Genomic DNA, 27,365 nt, shown 5'->3' on the forward strand with positions numbered 1-27,365 from the left:
CCTAATGTTCTTCTTCTGTTCCAGGACAACATCTGGGAGGGATACCAAGTTACATTTAATAATTATGTCTCCTTGGGGATCCCTGGGTGGCTCAGCAGTTTAGTGCCTGCCTTTGGCCCAGGGCGTGGTCCTGGAGTCCGGGGATCGGGTCCCACGTCGGGCTCCCTGCATGGAGCCTGCTTCTCCCTCTGCCTGTGTCTCTGCCTCTTTCTCTCTCTCTGTGTGTGTCTCTCATGAATAAATAAATTAAAAAAAATTATGTCTCCTTAAGCTCTCTTGGCTATGACAGTTTCTTAGACTTTCCTTAATTTTAATAACCTTACCTCTATTTTCCTCCTTAGTTCTCCCCATATTCAAGCAGTATGTGGGGCCAGGAGATTCTGGGAGGACTGCCAAATCTGGGGGTTAAATGGTGATGTATGTGCAACTGATCAAGCCCCAATGTCGCCTCTGGAATACGAGAACTCTGGTATATGCAGAGGTGTAGGAGCACCAACTAATTAATTAATTGATTAAAAAAAAAAGGCCAGAGAAGAGAAAAACGTATCACTAAATGAAAACCACACCCCTACTGTGCCTACTAACTAGCATATAACGAAAGAGTGTCAGAATATCATTTAAATGCCTGGTCAACAGTGACGTCTTTGGGCGACGCCTGTTTAAGAGCAGTCTTTTGAGAGCTCTCCCCCTCTTCGCTCCCGGAGTCTCTGTGATGCTTCAGCTCCTGCCTGTCCTTTTCCAAAGCAGAGAAACAATGCAGGCTGACTAGCTTAGTCCCTTAGCTTCCTCACTAGCCCAGGCCAAGGAACTACAATTCCCAGAAGACATCGTGGAGTGACCTGTCTCTTGCCGCACTTATTGGCTCATGTTTGTTACTCCCAGCCAATAGAAGTTAAGCTCTTTGGTAAGTGCCAAGATGGCGACACCTAGGATGTAGAACTAGCTTGTACGGTAGGCTTAAAATTGGGGAGGTGGTGGATGAAAAGGAAATAGGGAATTACAGTTTCAAAGTTGGGGGAGGTGGAGGAAATGGAGGAAAAACTGTGGGTTTGGGGTGGTAGGGGCTGAGGGACGCAGCCAGAGCTGAGGGCGTAATTAGGTATTCGTATTGGCTTAACCCCTTGCCACCCTCTTTACTCTTTATGTTAAGTCCCTTTGACACCCTTTTCTTAGTGCTCCAGTTTAAGGAAGGATGATTCAGGAGGGAGGAACCTGACAGAATCTCTTCCTTGTCCTCTTCCCCATTTTTTCTTTGTAGTTCCTCTGCCTCCCTTAAATCTTCCCGTATCCGTTTCATTCAACCTGGCCCTTCTCTGTTCTTTCCTTCAGAATCTCCTCTCCCCTTCTCTTAGCTCAGTTTCTCCCACCTCAAAGCTGACTGCCATCGGCCCCTTCTCCGAGTGAAATCATGAAGGTAGTGAACTTGAAGCAAGCCATCTTGCAAGCCTGGAAAGAGCGATGGAGTGACTACCAGTGGGCAATCAACATGAAGAAATTCTTTCCCAAAGGAGCCACCTGGGACATCCTCAACCTAGCAGGTCTCAAGTGGAGTAGGAAGGAAGGATGGGAGGGCTAAACCCATAAAAATTATAACCACTCAGTCTTGCTTTGTTATTCCCCATTGCAGAGGCACTACTGGAGCAGGCCATGATTGGACCTTCCCCCAATCCTCTCATCCTGTCCTACCTGAAGTATGCCATTAGTTCCCAGGTAAACTGCCCCACCTATTCCAGAGAGTGAGGATTTGAAGGTAAAAGACTTGGAGTACAATCGTCAGCTCTCGCTTTCTAGGTGGATTTGTTTCAACACAACACTTCTCTGAGCCTCAGTTTTCTTGTGAAAATAATAATACTTCATTGGTTGTGATGAATGTTACATGAATTTATTCTATCAATAAATATTCATAAGTGTGTCAGATAGTGGTATAGGCCCTGGGGATATAGCTGTGAACAAGACCTGATCCCAGTACACAAGGAATTTAGTGAGTAATAACAGACATAAGCAGTCACAGGATGGGTTTATGACGAAGGTTAAGACAGTACTAGGGGAGTATGTGAGAGAGGCATGGAATTCAGCTAAGCAATCAGGAAAGGCTTTCTGGAGAAAGTGATGTTTAAACCAAGATCTTATTGTTAATAGGAGTTAGTCAGGCATATTGGTGAGAGTGTACTAAGCAGAAAGAAAAGCATATTTAGAGGCTGGGAGGCAAAAATCACATGCTGTTTGGGAACTGAAAAAAATTTATATGGGTAGAGCAGTAGTTTTGGTCTCAGGGCCCTTTTAGTTTCTTAAAAACTGTTGAGACTCCCACAAAGCTTTTGTTTATATGTATTACGTCTATCCATATTTACCATTTTAGAAATGAAAACTGAGAAATTTAAAGAATAATTATGAACTTATTTAAAAGTAATAAAAAGTAAAGTCTGTTAAATAAAGCCTGTTATATTACACATTAATATAAATAACATTTTAATGGAAACCATATTTTCCAAAACAAAAAAGCTAGTGAGGAAAGTGGCATTGTTTTACGTTTTTGCAAATCTCTTTAATGGTTTAATAGAAGACAGCTGAATTTTCATATCTGCTTCTGCATTCAATTGTTGCAATAGGCTATTTTGGTTGAAGTTTATGAAGAAAATCTGGCCTTACACATCAGACATTTAGTTTGAAAAGGGCAGAGAATTTTTTTTTTTTAAGATTTTATTTATTTATTCATGAGAGACACAGAGAGAGAGAGGCAGAGACACAGGCAGAGGGAGAAGCAAGCTCCATGCAGGGAACCCGACGTGGGACTGGATCCCAGGTCTCCAGGATCACACCCCGGGCTGCAGGCGGTGCTAAACCGCTGCGCCACCAGGGCTTCCCAGGGCAGAGAATGTTAATAAGCTTTTCAAATAACTGGATATTCATTGACACCAAAAATTCAACAGGTGATGTGAAACCACATAAATGAACTTAAGAAAAAAGTTAATTATTTTTTAAGTAAGCTCTTCATCCAATGTGGGGCTTGAACTCACTCACTACTCTGAGATCAAGAGTCTCATGCTCTGGCTCAGTTGGAACCAGGCTCCACTCAATGAACTTCTTATACTCTGTTACATTGAAATCCATTGGTCTCTCTCTTGCATTTTGAACAGATCTTTTACTCATGCATGATTTTATAATATCACGAAGTGGTCATGTGGAAAATATCTGTTACTGGGTTACACAGATATTCCAATTGTTGACACATTTAATTATATGATTCACATGTCATGGAGCCTTTGGGATGTTCCACAGTTGTGGGAGAATGAGAGTAGAAAAGGCAAATAACGTCTTAGCAATACTTTTTTTTTTTTTTAAGATTTATTTATTCATAGAGACACAGAGAGAGAGAGAGAGAGAGAGGCAGGCAGAGACACAGGCAGAGGGAGAAGCAGGCTCCTAGCGGGGACCCTGATGCAGGACTCCATCCCTGGACCCTGGGATCACGCCCTAAGCTGGAGGCAGATGCTCAACCACTGAGCCACCCAGGGATCCCCAATCTTAGCAATATTTAAAAAATAGTTTTAACCTCACAGATTCCTGGGGTTCCTGGACCATATTTTGAGAATTGCTGGGCTAGCACGTCAGGAAGAAGATGGATTGGGATCCCTCAGTGGCTTGGCGGCTTGGAGTAATCTTGGAGTCCTGGGATCGATTCCCACATTGGGCTCCCTGCATGGAGCCTGCTTCTCCCTCTGCCTGTGTCTCTGCCTGCCTCTCTCTCTCTCTCTGTGTGTGTGTGTCTCTCATGAATGAATAAATAAAATCTTTAAAAAAAAAAGGAAAAAGAAGGAGATGGATTTAGAGAGAGATAAGGGAAAGCATTAAGGACCTGTGGGTGATGCTGAAGAGTTTGGAAGAGTTTAAAGTGGAGGAATGGTGTGATAGGATTTGTGTATGTGTGTGTATGTATAGATATTTTATTTTATTTTTTTAAGATTTTATTTATTTATGAGGAACAGAGAGGTAGAGACAGAGGCAGAGGGAGAAGCAGGCTCTGCGCAGGGAGCCCGACGTGGGACTCAATCCCAGGTCTCCAGAATCATGCCCTGGGCCGAAGGCAGCGCTAAACCACTAAGCTACCCAGGCTGCCTTGTATAGATGTTTTATAGCAATAAAATGCACAGATCTTAAGATGAATTCACTGAATTTTAGCAACTGTATATACCCATGTTACTAATGTTCAAAATAAGATACAGAACATTTCCATTCTCCCAGAAAGCTCCCTTGTGCCCCTTTCTGGCCCGTCCTCCTACAACCAATAACTGTTTTCTGTCACTGTAGATTAGTTTTGTCTATACTTGGTTTTCATAGAAATAGAATGATAGAGCAAACACTATATACTCTGTCTTCTTTTGTTTAACATAAATGTTTTTGAGGGGTGCCTGGGTGGCGCAGTTGGTTAGGAATCTGACTCTTGGTTTCTGCCCAGGTTGTGATGTCATGGTGGTGAGATGGAGCCCTGGGTGGGCTCTGTGCTTGGTGGGGCGTCTGCTTGGGATTCTCTCTCCCTCTGCCCCTCCCCTGTATGCTCTTGTTCTCTCTCTTTCTAAATAAGTCTTTTAGAAGAAAATAAATGTTTTTGAGATTTTTTTTTAAGATTTTATTTATTTATTCATGAGAGACACAGAGACACACAGAGAGAGAGAGAGAGAAAGAGAGAGAGGCAGAGACACAGGCAGAGGGAGAAGCAGGCTCCATGCAGGGAGCCTGATGTGGGACTCGATCCCAGGTCTCCAGGATCACAACCTGGGCTGCAGGCGGCGCTAAACTGCTGCACCACCGGGGCTGCCCATGTATTTGAGATTTATCTATGTGGCTGTGTATGTCAGCAGATCATTCTCTTTAAATTGCTGAGTAGGGGGGGATCCCTGGGTGGCGCAGCGGTTTGTCGCCTGCCTTTGGCCCAGGGCGCGATCCTGGAGACCTGGGATCAAATCCCATATCGGGCTCCCGGTGCATGGAGCCTGCTTCTCCCTCTGCCTGTGTCTCTGCCTCTCTCTCTCTCTCTCTCTCTGTGACTATCATAAATGAATAAAAAAAAAAAATTAAAAAAAAATAAATTGCTGAGTAGGGGATCCCTGGGTGGCTCAGCAGTTTAGCGCCTGCCTTCAGTCCAGGGCATGATCCTGGAGTCCCGGGATCGAGTTCCGCATCGGGCTCCCTGAGTGGAGCCTGCTTCTCCCTCTGCCTGTGTCTCTGCCTCTCTCTCTTTCTCTCTCTCTCTCTCTCTGTGTGTCTCTGTGTCTCTCATGGATAAATAAATAAAATCTTAAAAAAAAACTGAGTAGTATCCCTCAGGTGGCATGTAGTTCTTGTACTCCTTTTTCTTCTTGGCTTATGTCTGCTTTCCATGTGAGCACATATTCATCTACCTTATTCTTTTTATTTTTATTTTTTTAAAATTTTTTTAATTTTATATATTTATTCATGATAGTCACAGAGAGAGAGACAGAGAGGCAGAGACATAGACAGAGGGAGAAGCAGGCTCCATGCAGAGAGCCCGACGTGGGATTTGATCCCTAGTCTCCAGGATCGCGCCCAGGGCCAAAGGCAGGCGCCAAACCGCTGTGCCACCCAGGGATCCCTACCTTATTCTTTTTATTTGATGCAAAATGTTCTATATGTACTGTAATACAGGTTTCTAATTTTTTACTGTTATACTCAATGTTTCATTGAACTTTCTTTAAAAAAAAATTATTGGAGAGAGTGTACAAGAGCATAAGCAGGAGGAGAGGCAGAGGGACAAGTACACTCCCTGCAGAGCGGGGAGCCTGATGTGGGATTCATTTCCAGGACCCTGAGATCATGACCTGAGCCGAAGTCAGATAGATGCCTAACCAAGTGAGCCACCCAGGCATCCTTCATTAAATAATCTCATACTTGTCTGCACTTCTAGGAATGTTTCCCTAGGATAGATACCTAGAAATGGAATTGCTAGTTTAAAGAATTCCCACATATTCAGGGTGCCTGGGTGGGTCTGTCCATGCCCAGCACAGAACCTGCTTACGATTCTCTTTCCCTCCCCAACCCCTCCACTTTCTCTAAAATAAATATAGGAAGGAAGGAAGGAAGGAAGGAAGGAAGGAAGGAAGGAAGGAAGGAAGGAAGGAAGGAAGGAAAAGGAAAGGAAGAAGGAAGAGAAAGAAAGAAAGAAAGAAAGAAAGAAAGAAAGAAAGAAAAAAAATCCCACATATTCAATTGTAGTAGATCCTGCAAATTACCCTCCAGAAAAGATGGTTATTAATTTACACCCCTTGCATAGTGTTTGAAAGTGTTTCCCAACACCTTTCTGATGCTGAATAGAATTTTTTAAAATTCCTTTCTACAAAGCAAAAATTACATCACATTATAATTTGTGTTTCTGTAATTGTGATTTTGAACTTTTTTTTATATGTTTATTGGCTCCTTGTATATCTTTTGGGAATTGCTTATACATATCGTTTGCCCCCTTTTTTTTTTTTGTTTTTTATTGTAAAAGCTTTATTGAGATATAGATCATATACTATACAATTTACCCTCTTAAAATATAAATTTACTGAATTTTTTTTTTAATTTTTATTTTATTTTATTTATTTATGATAGGCACACAGTGAGAGAGAGAGAGGCAGAGACACAGGCAGAGGGAGAAGCAGGCTCCATGCACCGGGAGCCCGATGTGGGATTCGATCCCGGGTCTCCAGGATCGCGCCCTGGGCCAAAGGCAGGCGCCAAACCGCTGCGCCACCCAGGGATCCCTAAATTTACTGAATTATAGTGTATTCAGAGTTGTGCAACCACTACCACAGAACCCCAAGAAAAATTCTTACTGATTTTTAAGTGTCTTAATATAATTGATCTTGTAATCCTTATCTGTTATTTATGTTTTTTGTTTTTTTTTAAGATTTTATTTATTTATTCATGAGAGACACAGAGAGAGAGAGAGAGAGAGAGGCAGAGACACAGGCAGAGGGAGAAGCAGGCTCCATGCAGGGAGCCCAACGTGGGACTGTATCCCAGGTCTCCAGGATCAGACCCTGGGCTGAAGGCGGCGCTAAACCGCTGAGCCACTGGGGCTGCCCTGTTATTTATGTTTGGCATTTACTATCGCTCTTTTTTTTTTTTTTTTTTTGACTTTTTGGTTTTATTTTCTTAGTATACAGAAGTTTTTAATGTTTTTGTTGTCAGATTTAACCGTTTTTTCCTGTATGGCTTTTGTCTTGCTTAAGGGCTTCTCTGCTCCAAGGACCAAAATATATTCTTCTCCAATTTCTGCCAACACTTCACTTTCACTTTTATGTTTTGTATTTATTTTGTTTAATCCATTTAGAATTTATTGTGGTGTGAGGAAAAGATCCAAATTTATTTATTTTTCCAAATAGATGAACAGTTGGCTCAACTGCCTTTATTGAATAGGCCATTTATTGTCATATCCTAAATTCTCTTACAGACAAAGGTCTCTTTCTTGATAGTTTAGTTCATTGATATATTTGTTTTTTTTGTAATAGGACAAAAAAGATGATAAGTCTGTTTTGGCTTGTGAGCCATGGTTTTCCAACTCCTGATTTAGGGTATTGCAGTAATACAGGTAAGAGATGATGTTAGCATAAGCATGGGAAGTGGCAGCAGAGATGATGAGTTCAAGAACCATTTAGGAGGTGGCAAATGAGAAGGTTCAGTAATTACCTGAATGAGGGCATGAGAGAGAGGAAGAAATCATGGCTAGTACCTAGGTTTCTGGTTTGGACAACTAGATGGTTGATGGGATCATAAGGAGACAGTGAGAGTAGAGTAGGGCCATTGTTAGGGTTGTGGTGCTACTGAGGGGTGGAGAAGACATTGATTTTGGGCTTTTTTTTTTTTTAAGATTTATTATTTGAGAGAGAGAGAACAAGCATAGTGGGGAGGGGCAGAGGGAGAAGGGGTTCTAAGTTGACTCTGTGCCAAAAGCAGAGCTTGACACAGGCAGGGCTCAATTTTATGACCCTGAGATCATGACCTCAGCTGAAACCAAGAGTTGGACACTCAACCAACTGTGCCACCCAGGTGCCCTGGGCCTTCTTTTTAAAAAATATATATGTATTTTTAAAGAGTTATTTATTTATTTTAGAGACAGACCTAGAGCATGAGCAGGGGGAGGGGCAGATAGAGAGGGAGGGAGAAAATCTCAAGCAGACTCCTCACTGAGCCTGATGCAGTAGGGTCTGATTCCATGACCATGAGATCATGACCTGAGCTGAAATCAGGAGTCAGATGCTCAACCAATAGAGCCACCCAGGTGCCCTCGATTTTGGCCTTGTTAAGTAAGGTGCCTGTGTGGGCTATCAAATATAGGCAGTTGAGCATTGGTGGTATAGTGGTTAGCATAGCTGCCTTCCAAATATAGGCAGTTGAACATCCATTTCCAGAACTTAAGAGAAGAAGCCTAGACTGGCACTGTTGATTTTGGAGTTGTCAACTGTAGATGGTAATTAATTGAAGCTGTGGGCATGGATGACAGTTCCCAGAGAGGGTAGAGAGTGAGCAAAAAAAAAGTGACCCAAAGGCAGCCCCGGTGGCCCAGAGGTTTAGCGCCATGTTCGGCCCAGGGCGTGATCCTGGAGACCCGGGATTGAGTCTCACATCAGGCTCCCTGCATGGAGCCTACTTCTCCCTCTGCCTGTGTCCCTGTCTCTCTGTGTGTGTGTCTCATGAATAAATAAATAAAATCTTAAAAAAGAAAAAAAAGTGACCCAAGCCAAATTCCCAAGGAACCAATGGAACATACATAGGAAAAAGATTCCTCATAAGAGTCTGAAAAGAAGATGCCAGTGAGGAGGGAAGAAAAGCAAGAAAGGGGGGATCCCTTGGTGGCTCAGTGGTTTAGCGCCTGCCTTTGGCCCAGGGCGCGATCCTGAGTCCCGGGATCGAGTCCCGCGTCGGACTCCAGCATGGAGCCTGCTTCTCCCTCTGCCTGTGTCTCTGCCCCTCTCTCTCCCTCTGTCTATCATGAATAAATAAATAAATCTTAAAAAAAAAAAAGAAAGAAAGAAAAGCAAGAGAGTGGTATCAAGAACAGCCAAGGGAGGAGAGGACTGAAAAGTGAGAAAGTGTTTCCTGGTGTTGGATGCTGCTGAGAGGTCCGTGAGATAGGAACTGAGAATCTCACAGAGCTCTCATGGGGTTTAACAACCAGTTTGTTGATGAGCTTACTGAGGAGATTCCTGCAGTGGTCAGGACACAAGTGATGGGAGTGGGTTGAATTAAGCACGGAAGATGGGGAGGTAGAGACAGTGAGTGCACAGGATGCATGTCTGTGGAGAGCAGGAGAGAGAGCGTGGTGGTTAATTGGAAATGGGGGTCTGCAGGAAGTTCTCTTAAAGATAGAAGAATCTCGAGTTGTGTAAACACTACTGAGAAAGCAAGAGAGAGCAAGGCTGAAGTAACAGAGAAATAAATGCATATGCAGGAGCTTCAGTACTTGTAAAGTGCTATTAGTCATTGATTCTTCCTTCAGAGTCTAGAGGCTTTTCAGTCCAGTCTGCACATGGAGGACACTTAGGAGTAGTTGGGGGTGTTGAATATGGAAAACAGAGGAGAAAAAAAAAAAAAAGAAAAGAAAACAGAGGAGAGAGCAGCTGCAGGTCCACCCAGGCTAGCCAGGTGTGCAGTGGGCCACATAGAGGGTCCCCAACCTCAGGGGTTTGGTAGCTTAGAACTTCTAGATTGGTAGATAAATCTAGAGTGGAATAGGTTAAATCCTGCTATGAAAACTAGTTCGTCTTGTGGAAAGTATTTTTAGGTCTCAAGAGTAGCATTGCTTTATTGATACTGTTAGCAGAAACTTACTGGACAGAATTCTGAATTTGGAGACCATAAATACATTGGAACATACACCACCCCTTGAACATACAGAATTAGAGGGATTTCTCTTCTGGTAATTTGGGGTCAGTTTCAGTGGGAACATCCAGCTCCCCCTTCAGGTTGGTATCCAACAAGGTTCAGTTCTCTGCCAAGCTCTTGCTATGGGGACATCAGTTATAAATAAACAAACACTCGCCTGGAACGTTATGGTCATCCTGCCCAGGCAGGCTCCCAACTTTCTGATCACCATCAGACACCAGCTATGGCTTCACAGAACATCTTGCTGAGAGTGGCGCTAAACACTAATTGTGTATTTAAGTCCTCTGTGTGTTTTGCTCTTGTTTATTCAAGAATACTAGTTAGAGGTGTCCGAACAGAGAGCATTCTGTTCACATGCTGGAGAAATTATACACAGAAGGCATTACCATGCATGTAAAATCCATCATACTAAGGCCATTGAAGCTCACTTCACTTTCTTCTTAAATCTTTGGAAATTTTGATTTCTCTAGGAAAGACAACTCATGAGGCAGGTGATTATCCTGACAGTTTCTATCATTGTATTCTGCTTTTTTATTTTGGTATATTTTGCCATTGATTTTGAGTATATAATTGTAACTACTTTCTAAAGTATATTCATATTTTATCAGCATGCTGTAATTATTTTTTTAATATGATAACTTAAAAGACTTTCTGTAGGTTTTCATCTCATTCAGGATATGTTAGTTATTTCTTTTGAATTACATCTCCAGTCTTATGGTGATGAACAGGTTTTACTAATAGAGATTTACTTTATAATTTTTTTCAGAATGCTCAATCCTAGAATTCATCAATCCAAAGCAATAAACACTATTTTATTAATTAATTTATTTATTTTAAAAATATTTTATTTATTTATTCATGAGAGACACACAGAGAGAGAGAGGCAGAGGGAGAAGCAGGCTCCATGCAGGGAGCCCGATGTGGGACTCGATCCCGGGACCCCAAGATCATGCCTGGGCCTAAGGCGCTAAACTGCTGAGCCACCCAGGGATCCCCAGACTTTTTTTTTTTTTTTTTTTTTTAGATTTTATTTATTCATGAGAGACAGAGAGAAAGAGAGGCAGAGATATAGGCAGAGGGAGAAGCAGGCTCCATACAGGGAGCCCAATATGGGACTCGATCCAGGGACTTCAGGATCACACCCTGGGCCAAAGGCAGGCGCCCAACTGTTGAGCCGTCCAGGCATCCCAAAAGCAATAAAAACTTAATGAGGACCTACTATGTCCTAGGCCCCGGCTAGGTTCAGATATAAATTCGCCAGCATTTCTTTTCTTAGGGAGCTCACAGTTCAGGGAGGATTTCCCTTAGTCAAATAAGCTTGGAAAGTATTGGTTATTTTTGTTTCCATTTATCTTAAAGGTTCTCAATGCATATAAGCATATTATGATTCAGAGATACCCTATAGTGAAGAAAGTTCTTTATTTATTCCAGGGTTTCTCAAATTCCTATCACACAGAAGCTCTGTGTCTGTGTGTGTGTGTGTGTAAAATTTCTTAACAACTTGGCGAATCTTTGGAATATCATACAATAGAAATTGCTGCAATGACAGAAATGATCTATTTCTGTGCTGTCCAGTACAGTAGCCACCAACCACATGTGGCTGTTGAGCGCTTGCAATGTAGCTAGTGTGATAAGGACCTGAATTGTTAATTTTACCTAATTTAAATTTAAACAGCCACGTGTGGCTAGTGGCTTCCCTATGGGACAGTGCAACCTTGGAAGTGACTGAGAAATGCTCATCCAGGGGTGTGTTTTTACTTCCTCATTCTGCAAACATTCTCTGTGAGTTCATGGTGATCCTTGACCTCAAGGAGCCCCTAGTTTTGTGGGGGCAACAGGCATCCACTGTGTTGTAATGGGTACATAAGGGAATTACTTGGAGCACACAGGGAAGAATTTTAGCTTTGGCAGGAGGTTGGGGTTGATCAAAGGTGTCCTGGAGGAGTCCTGGGGAGTAAGTCCTAGAAATTTAGTAAGAATTGTATGTAATGAAATTTCCTACTTGTTTCAAGGTGCAAGTGCTACTTGTTCATTGCAGGGAATGTTTGTTCATCTCCAGTTCTTGTGCAAGTAAAAGTGCTCTTTATAGAAGCTGTAGGAGTAAAGTAACATAACCTCATTCCTGTCCATTCTTCTGCCTCCCAGCAGTCATTTTAACCTTGTACATAGTGGACAATGAGTAGCATGTGAACATGGAGCACGGCACCTTTGAACGCCCACCCTCATCTTCTCAGTGGGCATATGCTGATGATGTCATTTACGGTGATCTGATAGACGCAGGAATGGGGACAATGCCTCTTCTTTTAATGGTTGAAGAAGGCCTCTTGAGAGGGTTGAGGTTTTCGGAGAGCTGGAGAAATGCGAAGTGTCAGTATTAGGTCCTGTCCAGCTGTGTGACACTAGTTGTCTGAACTTTGTCTTTTCTTCTTTCCCTCCAGATGGTGTCCTACTCCTCTGTCCTCACGGCAATCAGTAAGGTATGACCAGAGCCATAAAACAAGCTAGGTGGAGGGCAGGGGGTTAGGGAGATGTTAGTGACGGATGGGACCTGACCTCCTCAACTGCTCTGATCATAGGAACTCAGGCTGGACAGGCAGCACATGATGCCTGTAGCTGGCCTTGCTGTGTTCCATTGGAAGGAGGGAGGATCCTGGGAAGTGGGGGGATGGCAATTAGGAGCCAATTTTCAGTGTTGAAAGAATGCCGGGTCTGAAACCTGAGGTAGGAGGAAAGAAGAGCAGGCATCCTGAATACGCCATCTGCCTCACATGTGAGACCAGCAGTCGACTGGGATGGTCCGTAGCATCATTACTGTTCTTTCCACAGTTTGATGACTTTTCCCGGGACTTGTGTGTCCAGGCTTTGCTGGATATCATGGACATGTTTTGTGACCGACTGAGGTAATGGCAGGGCTCATAAGCTTCCAGCATTATCTTAGTGTAAAAGAGAAGCTCCTTAGCCCATAGACTGACACCAACCCAGTGGGTTCCTGCACTTCTTCTTCCCATCTGCTCTTCTGCACCCACCCATCCCCATCCTTCTCTACTTAGTCCCTTAGGACAAAAGGCCTCTTCTCTTTGGAGTGGCTCATTTGAAATCGTGTCTGGTGGAAGTCGACGGGGCTGTCTTCCCTAGGACTTTGCTAGCTTCCCAGCTCTCTTCCCTAGTAGGGGTGTGCCAGGCACTCTGGGGAACATTGATGTGGGTAATATTTCAACCCTTGGAGCCAAGACAGATTTTGCATCCTTTCCCGGTAGCTGTCATGGCAAAGCAGAGGAGTGCATCGGGCTGTGCCGGGCCCTTCTCAGCGCCCTCCACTGGCTGCTGCGCTGCACTGCAGCCTCTGCGGAGCGGCTCCGGGAGGGGCTGGAGGCCGGCACTCCAGCGGCTGGGGAGAAGCAGCTTGCCATGTGCCTGCTACGCCTGGAGAAGACCCTCAGCAGCACCAAGAACCGGGCCCTGCTCCACATCGCCAAACTAGAGGAGGCCTGTATGTCCCCTGGTTCCCCTGAGCCCCACCTGCCACTGTTCCCATAGCCAGTTCTTTAATTGAGAGGGGAGAGGCAGGATGCCATCCCACTTCTTTCCAGGAGGATCTGAAATCATCCCACTTCCTTTTTTTTCTCCCCATAAGCATTGCATACATCCCAGGGACTTGGGCAGGGTGGCACCCGAGCCAATCAACCAACAGGTATTTACTGAGCATTATTGTATGCCCAGCACTGTGCCAGGTGCTGGGGGTGGGGGGTGGGGGGCTACCAAAGGAGCATGTGGCAGGGTCCCTGCCCTCAAAAAGCATACATGCTAGTGGGGAGCAAGACCAGTATGTAATATACATGGAAGAAATTAGAGGACAAGAGAAGCACACCATCCATCCTTGTGTTTGTCTCCACACTACTCATCTGAAAACAAATGCCTCTTGTTGTTTGAGTGTTGCCTAACATGTCCCTTTAAATATGGTACCTGTCTGCTATCAGGCCTGTTGTATCATACACCTCTTGACTCAGGTGCAGATGTTAAATATTGGAACTCTCCAGAGTCTGAGAGGAGACAGATCACCTGATAGGAGGGGAAACTCTAGTGTTTCTGGACATGGGGCCCAAGGCCACAGTCGTGTAGTAGCTTGAGGCCACCTAAGGTTCTCTTACTCTCCAGCAGCAAGAATGCTAGAATGGATTACACCCAGGTCTTCAGGACCTGTTTGGAGAATTTATTATAGGATTTGTATATTTGTTACTTCTTAAAGTATGTTTTGTTACCTGTCAAAAGTCCAGAAAGATGATCCCTCCATAAAAATGGACTATGTTGATCATGTCTTACCTATCTTGAGCCCTTGACAAAGGTTTTAGTGGCTGAAAAGTGAATGAATATTTAACTTAATTTTAATGGATCTTAGGTCTTACCTTTTTGTTTTTTTCCCCATGCCACATGGAGGTTAACGGGCTAGTTGGTACCAGTATTCATCATTTGACCCTCTGGAGTTGTAACTAGGATAAGTGACTCTTAATTAAGTGCAAAATAATGTGGTATAGACCATGAAACAAGCATTTAGGAGGAGAGGTCAGTGGGTTGGACCAGTTGGGTGAGTTGTCAAAGAAAGGATCTGGGCTTGAACAAAGGCTTGAGGAGAGTGAGTTTGTGAGGTGGTGATGAGTGTGGGCACCTGCAGAGAGGGAGGGCAGTGAGAGCATAGGCCTCAACAGGGCAAGGCAGGGGTGAACCCGGGAGGCTGGTTGGGAATCTAACTTAGCCCTATATAGTGGTGGCCGCTTGCAAGGCTGGCTGCTTCTAAGGCGATTTATGGCTGCCTCCCTGTTCTAGCTGCTGGACTCCAGCCCCGCTGTGCCTCTCCCTGCCACTGCCCATGTTAAGCCATATCTGTGTTAGGCTCTAAAGTCAGCTACGTGCAACCCTAGGAGGCAGGCCTCTGGGGATAGTTTCTAGGGCCTTCACTGTTGGTGCTCACCTCCCCATCCCCCTTCTAGAAACCGTGCATGCTGCCCTCAGGCCCCTGGCCTCCATGTCATCCTCAGGGGAAACCTCCATGTGTGCTTTTGAGGGTCCAGAGAGGCCAGTTGAGGAGCTCAGGGCCAGTGTCTTCCTCTCTGTTTGCCATCGTATGTCTGCATGTCCTTTTCTCCACCAGCCTCCTGGACTGCCATTGAGCATTCTCTCTTGAAGCTCGGGGAGATCCTGGCCAGTCTCAGCAACCCCCAGCTCCGGAGCCAGGCTGAGCAGTGTGGCACGCTCATTAGGAGGTACTGGGCCCCAGGCTGATTGGGGTGGAGGGAGAGAGGAAAGGCCCTGGGTGTGGGTGGGGAGATGTGGCCCCTGGCCTCCACTCACCTGCTCTCACCTGCCCCCTCGCTGTGTACCCGTTCCCTTCAGCATCCCCACAATGCTGGCTGTACACTCGGAGCAGCTGCACAAGACCGGCTACCCCACAGTTCATGCCGTGGTCCTGCTCGAGGGCACCATGAACCTGACAGGCGAGACCCAGCCCCTGGTGGAACAGTTGATGATGGTGAAGCGCATGCAGGTGGGGGGCCCAGGGCTGCTTCTCTGTCAACATGGTGGCCTGGCCACTTGGGGCAGTGGGGAGGATTCTTCTGGTACTTCTTGGGAGGAAGGGGATTTCTCCTGATCCATGGTGGCAATCAGATCCCTGTCGTGCACGGTGGTGCCATTTCACCTGACGTCCCTGTTCTCACATTGGAGTGGTGAAGCACCTGTCCTGCACAGTCTCTGAGCTTGCCTGACCGGCCCCTACCATCCCCCCAGACCCTGGGACCTTCAGAAGATGAAGGGGGATGGACACCCTCTTAGTCTTCACTTTCGGATCATCCTACAGCATATTCCCACCCCACTTTTTGTCCTGGAGATCTGGAAAGCTTGCTTTGTGGGGCTCATCGAGTCTCCCGAGGGTACGGAGGAGCTCAAGTGGACAGCATTCACCTTCCTTAAGGTACCTGGCACATGGGAGCAACAGAGCCAAGTCTAGAAATGTTCTCAGGAAAAGCAGCAACACCCAGGATCTTTGTCCAGCATTTCTTCCCGCTGGTGTTGGCTACAGCTTGCCAGGTCCCCCAGTGCAAGTTCCCATCGAGTCTTTTCTCTGAAAGTCCTGGGGCTATATTTAGCCTACTTGGCAGGCGTGTGCCATCTCTTAGCACACAGGTGCCGTTTAGCTCAGTCATCAGCAAGATTGGCGTGGGGCAGTTATAGGAGCCAGAGCAGTGGGCCCCGGTCCTTGAATCAGGATTCCCTTTGCTTATGGCAATTCCTTGTGGAGACAGCAGAAGTGAGGGGTGTCTGTGTCCTGTAGGCATTGGGCACTAAGCACTTGGATGCCTGCCAATTTTCTAATTTGGCCCTAAGAGTGCTTTCATTTCCAAGGTGGAAGGGTTCCTGCGTCTGCTCAGAACAGGGAGATGGAAGGGATGCCTTTAGTTCTGGGGGAAAGAGAGAAGAAATTGATCTTCATGTTTTTCTCTTGCCTCACTCTCTAGATTCCACAGGTTTTGGTGAAGTTAAAGAAATACTGTCATGGGGACAAGGTAAGTTGAAGAAATGAGATTAGGGGAAAGGTGGTCATGGGAATTCGTGAATCCTTGTTTCCACAAGGGCAAAGGAGAAATGGGCAAGGGAGGGGTCAGTCTTGCATTCTTGCACCTGGGGGCAGGCTGGAAAGGTAAGTGCACATGCTTGTGTGCATGCCCATTCTCCAGATAGAGGTGGCCAGGCCACACGAGATGCAGGGTTGCCCAAGGTGACCAGGGCCAGTGTAGAGATTGGTCCTCTACACTCCTCCCTGTCATGTCACTGGAAGCCAGTGGTGGGCGTGGCCAACTTTTCGGTGTTTATGTCCAATGGGGTGTCCTCGTAAACCTGTGTCACAAACTATGGGTGGAGTAGAGGACCCAGAAGGCAGATGGCAGCTTCTGGCTCTTTGTAGGACTTTACCGAGGATGTCAGTTGTGCTTTTGAGTTCCTGCTGAAGCTCACACCCTTGCTGGACAAAGCTGACCAGCGCTGCAAGTACGAACTCCCCTAGCTCACCCCTGCTCTACCTTCTGGAAGGTGTTCTGGCTCTTCCCCAGCTCCTCTGTGCCAGGCCAATCTCAGGGGACTGTCACCTGGTTTGTGCCCCTGAGCAGGGGCAGGAGGCCCCAGCCCCATAGTTGCTGGGTGCCAGAGCCCATCTGCCATCCTGAAGGAGGGAGGAAACGAGGCAGAGGCCTACTGTCCCCATCCCTCAGTCATCCCTGCTGTGTGCCCAGGCCCCTCATGATCTTTTTCCCTCACAGCTGTGACTGTACAAAATTCCTCCTCCAAGAATGTAGCAAGCAGGGGCTTCTGTCCGAAGCCAGTGTGACCAACCTTCTGGCCAAGCGGTAAGCATGAGTTCCCCCCCGGCCTGGCTGACATGCCGCTTGCCCCCCTTTCCTCCTGTCCAGGCTGGACTGCTGGGTGCCTCTCCCCTTCCCATGCAGGTGCCTGGGGCCATGCCTGGGCTTACCAGGAGTGGCAGACATGGGTTTCTGCGCACTAGGGTTCTGCACCCTTGGGTGCTGCACTTGAATTCTCACCCTCTGTGAACACAATAAAAATCCTAAATCTTCCTTTAATCTCAAGTGAACTTTCAGAGTTGAGGTAATGATCAGTGACAAACTGAAGCAGTCACACCAGTGGACATGCATGCATGAACATCACCCCAACCGCAGAGGTTCTTCTATGCTCCCCACCTTCTCTGGGCCTCTGCTTTTGGCGCTGGACCAGGGAGCACATCAGGAACTTCTTTCTTTTCCCTTCTCTTGGCCAATGGCTTATGGCCACAGCGCAGCAGACCGGGAACATGCACCCCAGCTGAAATCAGGAGAAAATGCCAACATCCAGCCCAATCCTGGGCTGATCCTCCGGGCAGAGCCCACTGTCACAAATATCCTCAAGGTGAGTATGCCCTTCCCTTGTCTCCAGGGTCATCTCTTCCTGTTTTCCACTTTTGTCTCTGCTTCCAGATAAAGGAAATTGAGGCTGTAGACCACTTTGTCTTCTGGCTTTTATTTATTTATTTTTTCAAATTATTTATTTATGATAGTCACAGAGAGGGAGAGAGAGAGAGGCAGAGACACAGGCAGAGGGAGAAGCAGGCTCCATGCACCGGGAGCCCGATGTGGGACTCGATCCCGGGTCTCCAGGATCGCGCCCTGGGCCAAAGGCAGGCGCCAAACTGCTACGCCACCCAGGGATCCCCCTCTTCTGGCTTTTATATGTAGTTACTTTGGAAGTAGAGAAGCAGGCAAGGCAGGGAAGCTGCCAATGAAAACTAGCATTTGTTGGGCACTGCTTGGAAGATAGGCACTGTGGTAGGTGCTTTCACCTGCTCCTGCAGAAGCAGTGGGGACTCTCACACACACACACCCCCCACACACCCCTACCGCCATGATCCCAGTTTAGTTGAGAGGAATGGATCAGAGAGCATAGATGGATTTGGGGAGTGATTTTCCAGTTTGGAGTCAGAAAGATATAGGTTGGATTTCAGGCTGTGGTATGCCACTTGATGGTGCAGAGAAGGAAGCTCTGGTTGATTAGGCTGTATCTGGTGCGGGGGGTGGTCTTCGGGTTTTCTTCAGGACTTGATTTCCTGTTGTGTCCCTAGACGATGGATGCAGACCACTCCAAGTCCCCAGAGGGGCTGCTAGGAGTCCTGGGCCACATGCTCTCTGGGAAGAGTCTGGATCTGCTGCTGGCTGCCGCTGCTGCCACTGGGAAGCTTAAATCCTTTGCCCGGAAATTCATCAAGTAAGGAACGGTGAGCCCCTAACCGGGTTGGGAAGGCGTGTCCAAAGGAAGAGGTAGCAGAGTAGGGGCAAGACCCCAGGGTCTAGGTCTCCCTGGAGATGCCTAGGGCAAGCCAGAGCATCCCAGTTGAAGACACTGAGTGAAGGGGCAGGTCTCTGGATGTCAAGTGCTCTTTTCTCTGCTGCTGAGCATGAAGTAGAGGTGTTTGATGAGATGAGAGGCACTAAATGGTGGAGTGGAGGGATTCGGGTGCGCCCAGTTATTACTAAGGGGCTCTCAAACACTGTTGACTCTTTGGTTGACATGGAATTTGATACATAGAACTTTGTTCCATCCGGTGAGCTGTTCTCTGGGCCTTGGATTTTTTTTTTCTTAAGATTTTTATTTTTTAAAGATTTTGTTTGACAGAGCATGTGTGCACCTGCATAAGCAGGTAGAGGGAGAAGCAGGCTTCCTGCTGAGGGGGTAGCCCAATGTGGGGCTCGATCCTGGGACCATGGGATCATGACCTGAGCTCAAGGCAGATGCTCAACCATTGAGCCACCCAGGTGCCCCAAGATTTTTATTTATTTTTATTATTTTTATTATTTTTAAAGATTTATTTATTCATGAGAGACACACACGGAGAGAGAGGCAGAGACATAGGCAGAGGGAGAAGCAGGCTCCATGCAGGGACCCCGACATGGGACTCAATCCTGGGTCTCCAGGATCACGCCCTGAGCTGAAATGGCGCTAAACCGCTGAGCCACCGGGCTGCCCAAGATTTTTATTTTTAAATGATCTCTACATCTGTTGTGGAACTCAAACTCAAAGCCCTGAGATCAAGAGTTACATGCTCTAATGATCAATCCAGCCAGGCATGCTGCCTTGGAAATCTTTTAAAAACAAAGAGTTCTTTTTGTAGTGGTAGTGTTCATTTTAAGTTTCACCCTTAATTCAGACTTTAGTGACTGCCTTTCTGGACAGGCGTAGCCCCCTGAACCCTTGCCCTGCTTGCTGTGACCTATCTCTGTTCCTCCCCCAGTTTGAATGAATTTACGACACATGGCAATGAAGAACTCGGTAAGTCAGCTCTGTGCCCCCCGGACCCAGCACTGTGGAAGGGTGGGGGGAGAGAACAGGGGAGGACAGAGGGCCCGTTGCTCCTCCTGGGGAGGCTCTTTTCTCCCCTGAGCAATGACTGAAGCTTTTGGGGAGCCTTGAAAGGGGAATGCTGGGCAAAGAATTCTTCCAAAACCACCTCTGTCTATTGCCCTCCCTCTTTATGATTTGGTTGGGTGATGGGAAGGAGGAGGGTATCAGGAGTCTTGGATTCCAAGGAAGGGATGATGTTCCAATTGAGACTCAAGAAAAGGATTCTGAGCCTCAGAGCTTTGAAGGAGCCACTTGATCACTGACCTTCCTTGAGGCAAATCCTGACCCCCCCTTCCAATCCAGACGAGGGCTCTGGGCCCTGCTCAAGGCTGTGGAGTCAGGCTTTTTGTTCCCCGTAGCCAAAGCAGCCTCAGTTCGAGCCTTGCTCTTCGACATCTCCTTCCTCATGTTGTGCCACGTGGCCCAGACCTATGGTTCAGAGGTGAGTGAGAGGAGAGCAGTCAGGATTAGGGGCACCAAGTGGGCAGGGAGAGGGGGAAGGAAATGACCAGTAACTTGGCCGCCCCTCCCCACCCCGCAAGCTACTTAGTTCTGCTGGGTGCAGAATGAAGGTGCCCCTGGGCCCATAGACGCCCCCTTTGGTTACTCCGGAATCCTTCAGTGCCACACCCACACCCACCACTAGGTGGCAGCATAGCCCCTGTCTTTCTCCCTGAGACCAGTTCATCTTTAGTTCTTCAGGCTGGAAAGAAGCAGCAGTGGGGCAGGAAACTGAGGCACAGAGCACTGGCTGCTGACCCTCCCTCCCTCCCTTCCTTCCCTAGGTGATTCTGTCCGAGTCAAGCACAGGAGCACAGGTGCCCTTCTTTGAGACGTGGATGCAGACTTGCATGCCCGAAGAGGGCAAAATCCTGAACCCTGACCACCCGTGCTTCTGGCCTGACTCTACCAAAGTGGAGTCCTTGGTGGCCTTGCTCAACAACTCCTCGGAGATGAAGCTGGTGTCAGTGGCCGGGTGCCTGCCCCAAGAGTGGTGGTGGGGGCAGGCATGACCCTCTCCCTCAGCCCATCCCACACTCCCCCATGGTGATTGTTCTCCCCCCCTACACCTCGTAGGCAGATGAAGTGGCACGAAGCCTGTCTCAGCATCTCAGCGGCCATCTTGGAGATCCTCAATGCCTGGGAGAATGGGGTACTGGCCTTCGAGTCCATCCAGGTAGCCCCACCTTTCCAGCAGGCTTTTCTCTTCCCTGAGACACAGAGCCCGTGTTTGATAGCTTGTTACACTTTATAAGAACAAGAAGACCCTTAATCCAGGAGCTCATGTTTGGATGTTGATTTTACTTGTAATCATAGGCTTAGCCACTCCCTCCCACCCAGGTAACTTTGGGAAAGGCATATTTGTGGTGAAAAGAGGTGCGGGATGCAGTCCAAGACTCCACCTGCTGCACTTAGCTGCCCACAGAGGCCAGGGAAAGTGACAGGGCGGGGAAGAAAGCGGCCTCAGTCACCCTTTCCTTCCCCAGAAAATCACAGATAATATCAAGGGGAAAGTGTGCAGTCTGGCAGTATGTGCTGTGGCTTGGCTTGTGGCCCACGTGCGGATGCTGGGGCTGGATGAGCGTGAGAAGTCGCTGCAGATGATCCGCCAGCTGGCAGGGCCACTGTACAGTGAGAACACCCTGCAGTTCTACAATGAGAGGTCAGTAACCCATCCCCTCCCCTCTGGAACTCTGTAGGCCTGTTGTGAGAAGTTGGCACCTCCAGTAACTAGTATCCCCCTCTTCTCTTACTTTCCCAAACATGCTGCTCACTTGCTCACTCACATTCTTATTTACGTGTTCATGCACTGACTCAGCAACATTTAGAGTGTGTCTCTGAGCCAGGAGTGTTTACGATCCAGCCCCTGCTGTGTCCCAGAAACGCAGACCCTGAATAGCTGTGATTCTGGTCTTCAGAGAGCTCAAGTTCTGGAGAACTAGCTTACCAGCAGAACAGAGTAGTTTATTAGCTGTAGCTAATAACCCGGAACCCATCTGTAGAACTATGAACCTTGGGCCTGCGCACCCTCGTTGTCCTCCCAACTGCCTATCTTTTGTGACATTTTCCTGCCATGGCTTTTCAGAACTGTGGGGGACCTCCCTGGCAGCTTCCATCTGTGTTGAGTTCAGTGGTTTTGGATCATTCCCCTATCTAATAACTTTCTTTTTTAAATTCTAGTAAGATAGGGACGCCTGGGTAGTCCAGCGGTTTAGTACCTGCCTTTGGCCCAGGGCGTGATCCTGGGGTCCCGGGATCGAGTCCCGCATCGGGCTCCCTGCATGGAGCCTGCTTCTCCCTCTGCCTGTGTCTCTGCCTCTCTCTCTCTCTGTGTCTCTCATGAATAAATAAATAAAATCTTAAAAAAAAATACATAACATAAAATTGGCTGTCTTAACTGCTTTTAAGTATGTAATTTAGCAACATGAGATATTCACATTGTTGTGAAACAGACATCCAGAATCTTTTCTTCTTGTAAATCTGAAACTTTGTACCCATTAACAACTCACCCCTTTTCCCCTCCATATCTTCTGGTAACCACCATTCTACCTTCTCTTTCTATGAATTTGACTACTTTAGGTACCCCATGTAGCTGGAATCCTACAGTGTTTGTCTTTTTGTGCCTGGCTTATTTCATTTAGCATGATGTCCCCAAGGTTCATCCATGTCATAGCCTGTGTCAAAATTCCCTTCAAAATAGTATTCCATCATATGTACGTGCCACATTTTGTTTACCCATCCATCGGTCAGTGGACACTTGGGTAGCTTCTACCTCTCAGCTGTTGCAAATGGTGCTGCTATGAAGTGAGCATGCACGACCGGTAAGCTAAGAGAGAGGACTCACCAAGTAGCTGTCAGGGTGCCTTAGAGTGGAGAAGTGGAAACACTGTGCCTAGATATGGTTGGTGAGGGCCTGTAAGGTCACATCTCCTTTTTCCTCACCTCCTTCTCTGTTCTTCTTCCCTCACATCCTTCCTTCACAAGTAATGGAGAATTTGCTCTGACATAATTCATGCTAAGCACCCTGACTCCTCTCTGGGTGAGAAATAGTGGGAAATCTGTGGATACATTATGCAGGTGGAAAGAAGTGGCTCTGAGAATCATAGCAACGTTCCAAGAGCCATCCAGCATTCCAGGAACAGTTAGCACTCAGACCTGGGTAACTCACTGGGTAACTCACCGGGTAACTCATGGGGGTCTGAGTGCTAACTCAGTCAAAGATTGCTAGAAAATTCCTGGACATATGCTTCTGTTTGCCCAGCTAACAGAGGCCGGGAAGAGTCTTGTGGGGCAGCCCTTGGGCCCCTGTCCTGGAAGTAACAGTTTACTTTGGGAGGAGGCCAAGGCTGGGCGGGGACCCCCCCCCCCCCCAGCACTCAGCCCAGAGGGAAGTGATTGTATTTATTTATGTCCAGGGATTGGCAGGGCTCAGGTTTGAGGGATGGGGGAAGTTGGAGACAGAGAAAATATGAATATGTCACTGAAATAACCTGGGGGAGGAGAGCAAACTTGCCCCCCACCTTAGGCTTTGTGCCCAGCAGGTGAGAGACCTGCCAGGAGCAGGACAAGTAGGGTCAGGTCTGCTAGGAGATTGTGACTTCCTCTTGTCTCCTCCCTCAGCACAGAATGGGGTTCATTCCCCAGGAATATTTCCGTAACTCAAGTCCTGGGATAAGTTTGGCCTGGGTGTTTGTTCTGCTCATAAACCTGGTGTTGCCTGAACCTGAACCTGAGGTCCTCTCCCCGTCCCCCAGGGTGGTGATCATGAGCTCAATTCTGGAGCACATGTGTGCTGACGTGCTACAGCAGACAGCCACCCAGATCAAGTTCCCGTCCACGGGTGTGGACACAATGCCCTACTGGAATCTGCTGCCCCCCAAGCGACCCATCAAGGAGGTGCTGACGGACATATTTGCCAAGGTGCTGGAGAAAGGATGGGTGGACAGTCGCTCCATCCACATTTTTGACACCCTGCTGCACATGGGAGGCGTCTACTGGTTCTGCAACAACCTGATTAAGGTACCAAGGGCATGGCATTTGGGGGGCCAGATGCTCACCCAGTCCTCGGCTGGGGGAGCAGGTACCCTCAGACTGGGAGAGAGCTGAGAAAATACAAACCAGGACCAGAGTCCTATACGTAGCCTGGTTGGCGGGGCTTTTCTGAGAGGCTGCATCAGTCCTGTGAGAAGATTCCTCGAAATACAGAGGCAGGGCTTGGTCTCGGGGCTCCTGGGCTCTGAGGGGAGCCAGCTTCTCAGGAGCAGTGGCCAGAGGCTGATGTGGCTGCCCCTGTGTGCCCTCCTAGAGAACCCTGTGTCGGGAGCCTTTGGCTCCAAACCCTTCCCTGTTCATCCAGGAGCTGTTGAAGGAGACACGGAAGGAGCACACTCTGCGGGCCGTGGAGCTGCTCTACTCCATCTTCTGTCTGGACATGCAGCAAGTGACCCTGGTCCTGCTGGGCCACATCCTGCCTGGCCTGCTCACCGATTCCTCCAAGTGGCACAGCCTCATGGACCCCCCTGGCACTGCTCTGGCCAAGTAGGATTCTCTCGGAACCCCAAGTCCCCACAGCAGTGCCGAGTGCCCCTTGCCTGGGGCCGCCCAGGGAGGCTGGGCTGTGGGGAAGCCCTGTCAGCTGGGGCACAGGCACAGAAACCCGCTCTGGGGCCCTCTGACTTTACCCTCTTCTCCTGGAACCCTTTGCCAGGCTAGCTGTCTGGTGTGCCCTGAGTTCCTATTCCTCCCATAAGGGACAGGCATCCTCCCGCCAAAAAAAGAGACATCGTGAAGACATCGAGGTAGGGGACCCCTCTGTTCACTTGTTCATGTGCTCAGCAGACATTTACTGAGGCTTTTGGGGTAGGAGGCACGGGTCCTGCCCCTGGGTGGCTGTGTCAGGGCTTGGCTGGCCAAGCATCTGCAGGGGTGTCCGTGTGAGGGTGTCTCTCATTAGGACTGTGGGAGGGTGAGGGAGGCTGGCCCTACTGAGATGCCGGCAGAGACCTATGGGGAGCTGAGTCTTCCTCACTCCTGTATGAGCTGCAACTCTTTTCCCTGATAACGGAAACCTTGGGAGCCCAGGGTGGCTAATAGTGACCCTTCCACCCTCCAGGATTATGTCAGTCTCTTCCCCTTGGATGACATGCAACCCTCAAAGCTGATGCGTCTGCTGAGCTCCAATGAGGAAGATGCTAACATCCTCTCGAGTCCCAGTGAGCGTTCAGATGGGGCTGGGCAGGCTCCTCCTTTTCCTGGGAACTCACTCTGACTGGGAAAGCTGTGTGGCGTAGTACCTGGCCGCCAGCATCTTTGCTTGTCAGAGAATGTGGTGGGGGGTTGTCCCATTCTGCTCCCACTGCTGCTCTGCTTTCTGCCTATGGAGAGACTAGAGGTTGCTGGGGACTCTCTGGAAGACTGAAGCTCTTCTGCCCAGACCCCAGCCCAGCCCCGGACATACCACCATCCCTTCCCTACCCTTTACTCATCACAAGTGAGCTCATTACCTCAGGCACAGTCTATGCCATTGACTCACGAGCTCTGGTCTTCCTTGCCTTGAAACAGGCCCTGAGGCTGGGCTGGGACTGGGGTTGCTCCCCACTCTTCCTGCCTGAAGAGCACCCCTCCCCTACCGGCTCCCCTTGATGTCATTACTGCTCCCTGCCAAGGGCTGCTTCTGTGGCATTTAATTTTTCTTGTTTCCAGAAATTTCTCTTGAGTCTAGGAAGTTTCTCTAAGGCCTCAACTGTGCACTTGGGCAGAGGAAGGGTGCTATGTCTGCCACCCACAAACCTTATGACCTTTGGCTGGTTACTCAGCAAATCTGAGTCTTAGTGTCTTTTTTTTTATTATTATTTATGATAGAGAGAGAGAGAGAGAGAGAGAGGCAGAGACACAGGCAGAGGGAGAAGCAGGCTCCATGCACTGGGAGCCTGACGTGTGACTCGATCCCGGGTCTCCAGGATTGCGCCCTGGGCCAAAGGCAGGCGCTAAACCGCTGCGCCATGCAGGGATCCCTGAGTCTTAGTGTCTTTATTTGTGAAGTGAGGGTGTGAGGATCAGGTGGTCTGATCTGTGTGCAGCCAGCAGATTGGCACCTGGCGGTGCTCACCAAATGTTCTCTCTCATCTCCCTCTGAGATCTCTGTATTTAGGGCCCCTCTGTGACTCTGGATCTGGGGACTTCCCCACGCCTTCCTCCACGCCTGATGGGTGAGGGCGTCCCCTGGGAAGGGGGGTTTTGAAAGGTTAGGGGGCCTCTGCCTCAGGCTCCCTCCACTTGGCCCCACAGCTGACCGCTCCATGAGCAGCTCCCTGTCAGCCTCCCAGCTGCACACAGTTAACATGAGAGACCCACTGAATCGAGTCCTGGGTGAGTCCTTCCACTGCGCTCTGGCTGGGGAATGGGGATGCTGAGGCCTCACTGGCTGGAGGGGGGGGTCTCCTGGTGCCCCTTCACCCCTGTTATGTGTCCCCATCTCGTTCCTCCATCTCCCCAGCTGCTGGCTCTCCTGTCACCCCCAGGCTCCCATCCAGTCCCACGATTTCCTTTCACACTTCCTCTTTCTGACGCCCCCATTTGGGGGGCACTCTGAGCACTTCTTTCTTTTTGTTTTTCAGTGCCACTACCTCCCAGTCTCTCCTCTTCTCAGATCCCCCCTCACAGAGTGTTTCCCTCTTCCTTCTGCACAGCCAATCTGTTCCTGCTCATTTCCTCCATCCTGGGGTCGCGCACCGCTGGCCCGCACACTCAGTTTGTGCAGTGGTTCATGGAGGAGTGTGTGGACTGCCTGGAGCAGGGCAGCCGAGGCAGCATCCTGCAGTTCATGCCCTTCACCACTGTGAGTGCTTTGCCCCAGGCCCAGCCCGGCCCCGCCTGGCCTGGCCCCACCTTGGAGCTCAGATGGGGGCAGCAAGTCTTAACGCAGATGGGGTTCAAGTACAGCCCTCAGAGTAGGAGGGCTACCCCCGGGACCAGAGCAGCCTCAGTGAGTGGCCATTTGTCTGGCAGGTATCGGAGCTGGTGAAGGTATCAGCCATGTCCAGCCCCAAGGTGGTTCTGGCCATCACGGACCTCAGCCTGTCTCTGGGTCGCCAGGTGGCCGCCAAGGCCATTGCTGCACTCTGAGGGGCTTGGAGTGGCCGTGGGGGGCCATCTGGGGGAACACAGCCCCAGGCGCCTCAGAAGGGAACAGTGAAGGAAGATGAGACATCATTGCTCATATCCATGTGATGTAAGAGCCCTATGTCATTTCCAGATCATTCCCCTATCCTGATATCTGACCTCTAAGACGTCTCCCAGTTTCTTTCTTAATTTCCTCTGCTCACTGCCAGCACCTGAAGAATGTGTGCAGCCTGGCTCTTAGCCCAGGCCCTCAGCACCCCGCACCCCTGCTTGCCCTCTTCCAGCAGTACGTGTACCTCCGAGGAACTTTGTAGGTGCAAAGTTGTGTGTGTGTATGTGTCTGGGTTTTTTTTGTAACACACGAGGGAAGTTCACCTCAACTCATTTGTAAATAAAGACTTTTGTGGGTCCCTGTGTGATTC

At 48.4% G+C, this 27,365-nt stretch overlaps 1 protein-coding gene and 1 non-coding gene across 7 annotated transcripts; both read left to right on the forward strand.

The window, feature by feature from the left end:
• The first annotated feature begins 690 nt into the window (after positions 1-690).
• MED24 (mediator complex subunit 24) lies at positions 691-27,357 on the forward strand. 6 transcript variants are annotated; one of them, XM_055329657.1, is made up of 27 exons: positions 691-904; positions 1,330-1,538; positions 1,628-1,710; positions 12,324-12,362; positions 12,712-12,785; positions 13,143-13,375; positions 13,520-13,576; positions 15,032-15,143; positions 15,274-15,424; positions 15,737-15,850; positions 16,395-16,442; positions 16,841-16,923; positions 17,193-17,279; positions 17,724-17,835; positions 18,545-18,687; positions 19,712-19,749; positions 20,181-20,263; positions 20,607-20,785; positions 20,899-20,998; positions 21,309-21,484; positions 23,577-23,841; positions 24,179-24,360; positions 24,530-24,620; positions 24,935-25,034; positions 26,110-26,190; positions 26,511-26,659; positions 26,830-27,357. In XM_055329657.1, exons 2-27 carry the CDS (start codon positions 1,409-1,411, stop codon positions 26,944-26,946), a joined length of 3,027 nt encoding a protein of 1,008 aa, XP_055185632.1. In that variant the 5' UTR covers positions 691-904; positions 1,330-1,408; the 3' UTR covers positions 26,947-27,357. The 6 variants fall into 6 exon arrangements, with proteins under 6 accessions (XP_055185632.1, XP_055185619.1, XP_055185640.1 ...); XM_055329644.1 differs by lacking the exon at positions 691-904 and adding an exon at positions 911-951; XM_055329665.1 differs by lacking the exon at positions 691-904 and adding an exon at positions 919-951 and having other exon boundaries at positions 1,353-1,538.
• LOC129518431 (small nucleolar RNA SNORD124) lies at positions 19,997-20,100 on the forward strand. The gene has a single exon (XR_008666194.1). It is a non-coding gene; the product is annotated as a small nucleolar RNA SNORD124 (small nucleolar RNA).
• Positions 27,358-27,365: the final 8 nt, after the last annotated feature.

The sequence above is a fragment of the Nyctereutes procyonoides genome, unplaced genomic scaffold (genome assembly GCF_905146905.1).
Source record: "Nyctereutes procyonoides isolate TBG_1078 unplaced genomic scaffold, NYPRO_anot_genome, whole genome shotgun sequence".
Taxonomy (NCBI): domain Eukaryota; kingdom Metazoa; phylum Chordata; class Mammalia; order Carnivora; family Canidae; genus Nyctereutes; species Nyctereutes procyonoides.

Excerpts from the sequence above, each read along its gene's own strand:
- MED24 (XM_055329657.1), top strand. The coding sequence starts at position 1,409 with ATGAAGGTAGTGAACTTGAAGCAAGCCATCTTGCAAGCCTGGAAAGAG. Across the intron at positions 15,851-16,394 it reads CAGCATTCACCTTCCTTAAG|ATTCCACAGGTTTTGGTGAA; the intron begins GTACCTGGCACA and ends CTCACTCTCTAG. Across the intron at positions 26,191-26,510 it reads CCCACTGAATCGAGTCCTGG|CCAATCTGTTCCTGCTCATT; the intron begins GTGAGTCCTTCC and ends CCTTCTGCACAG.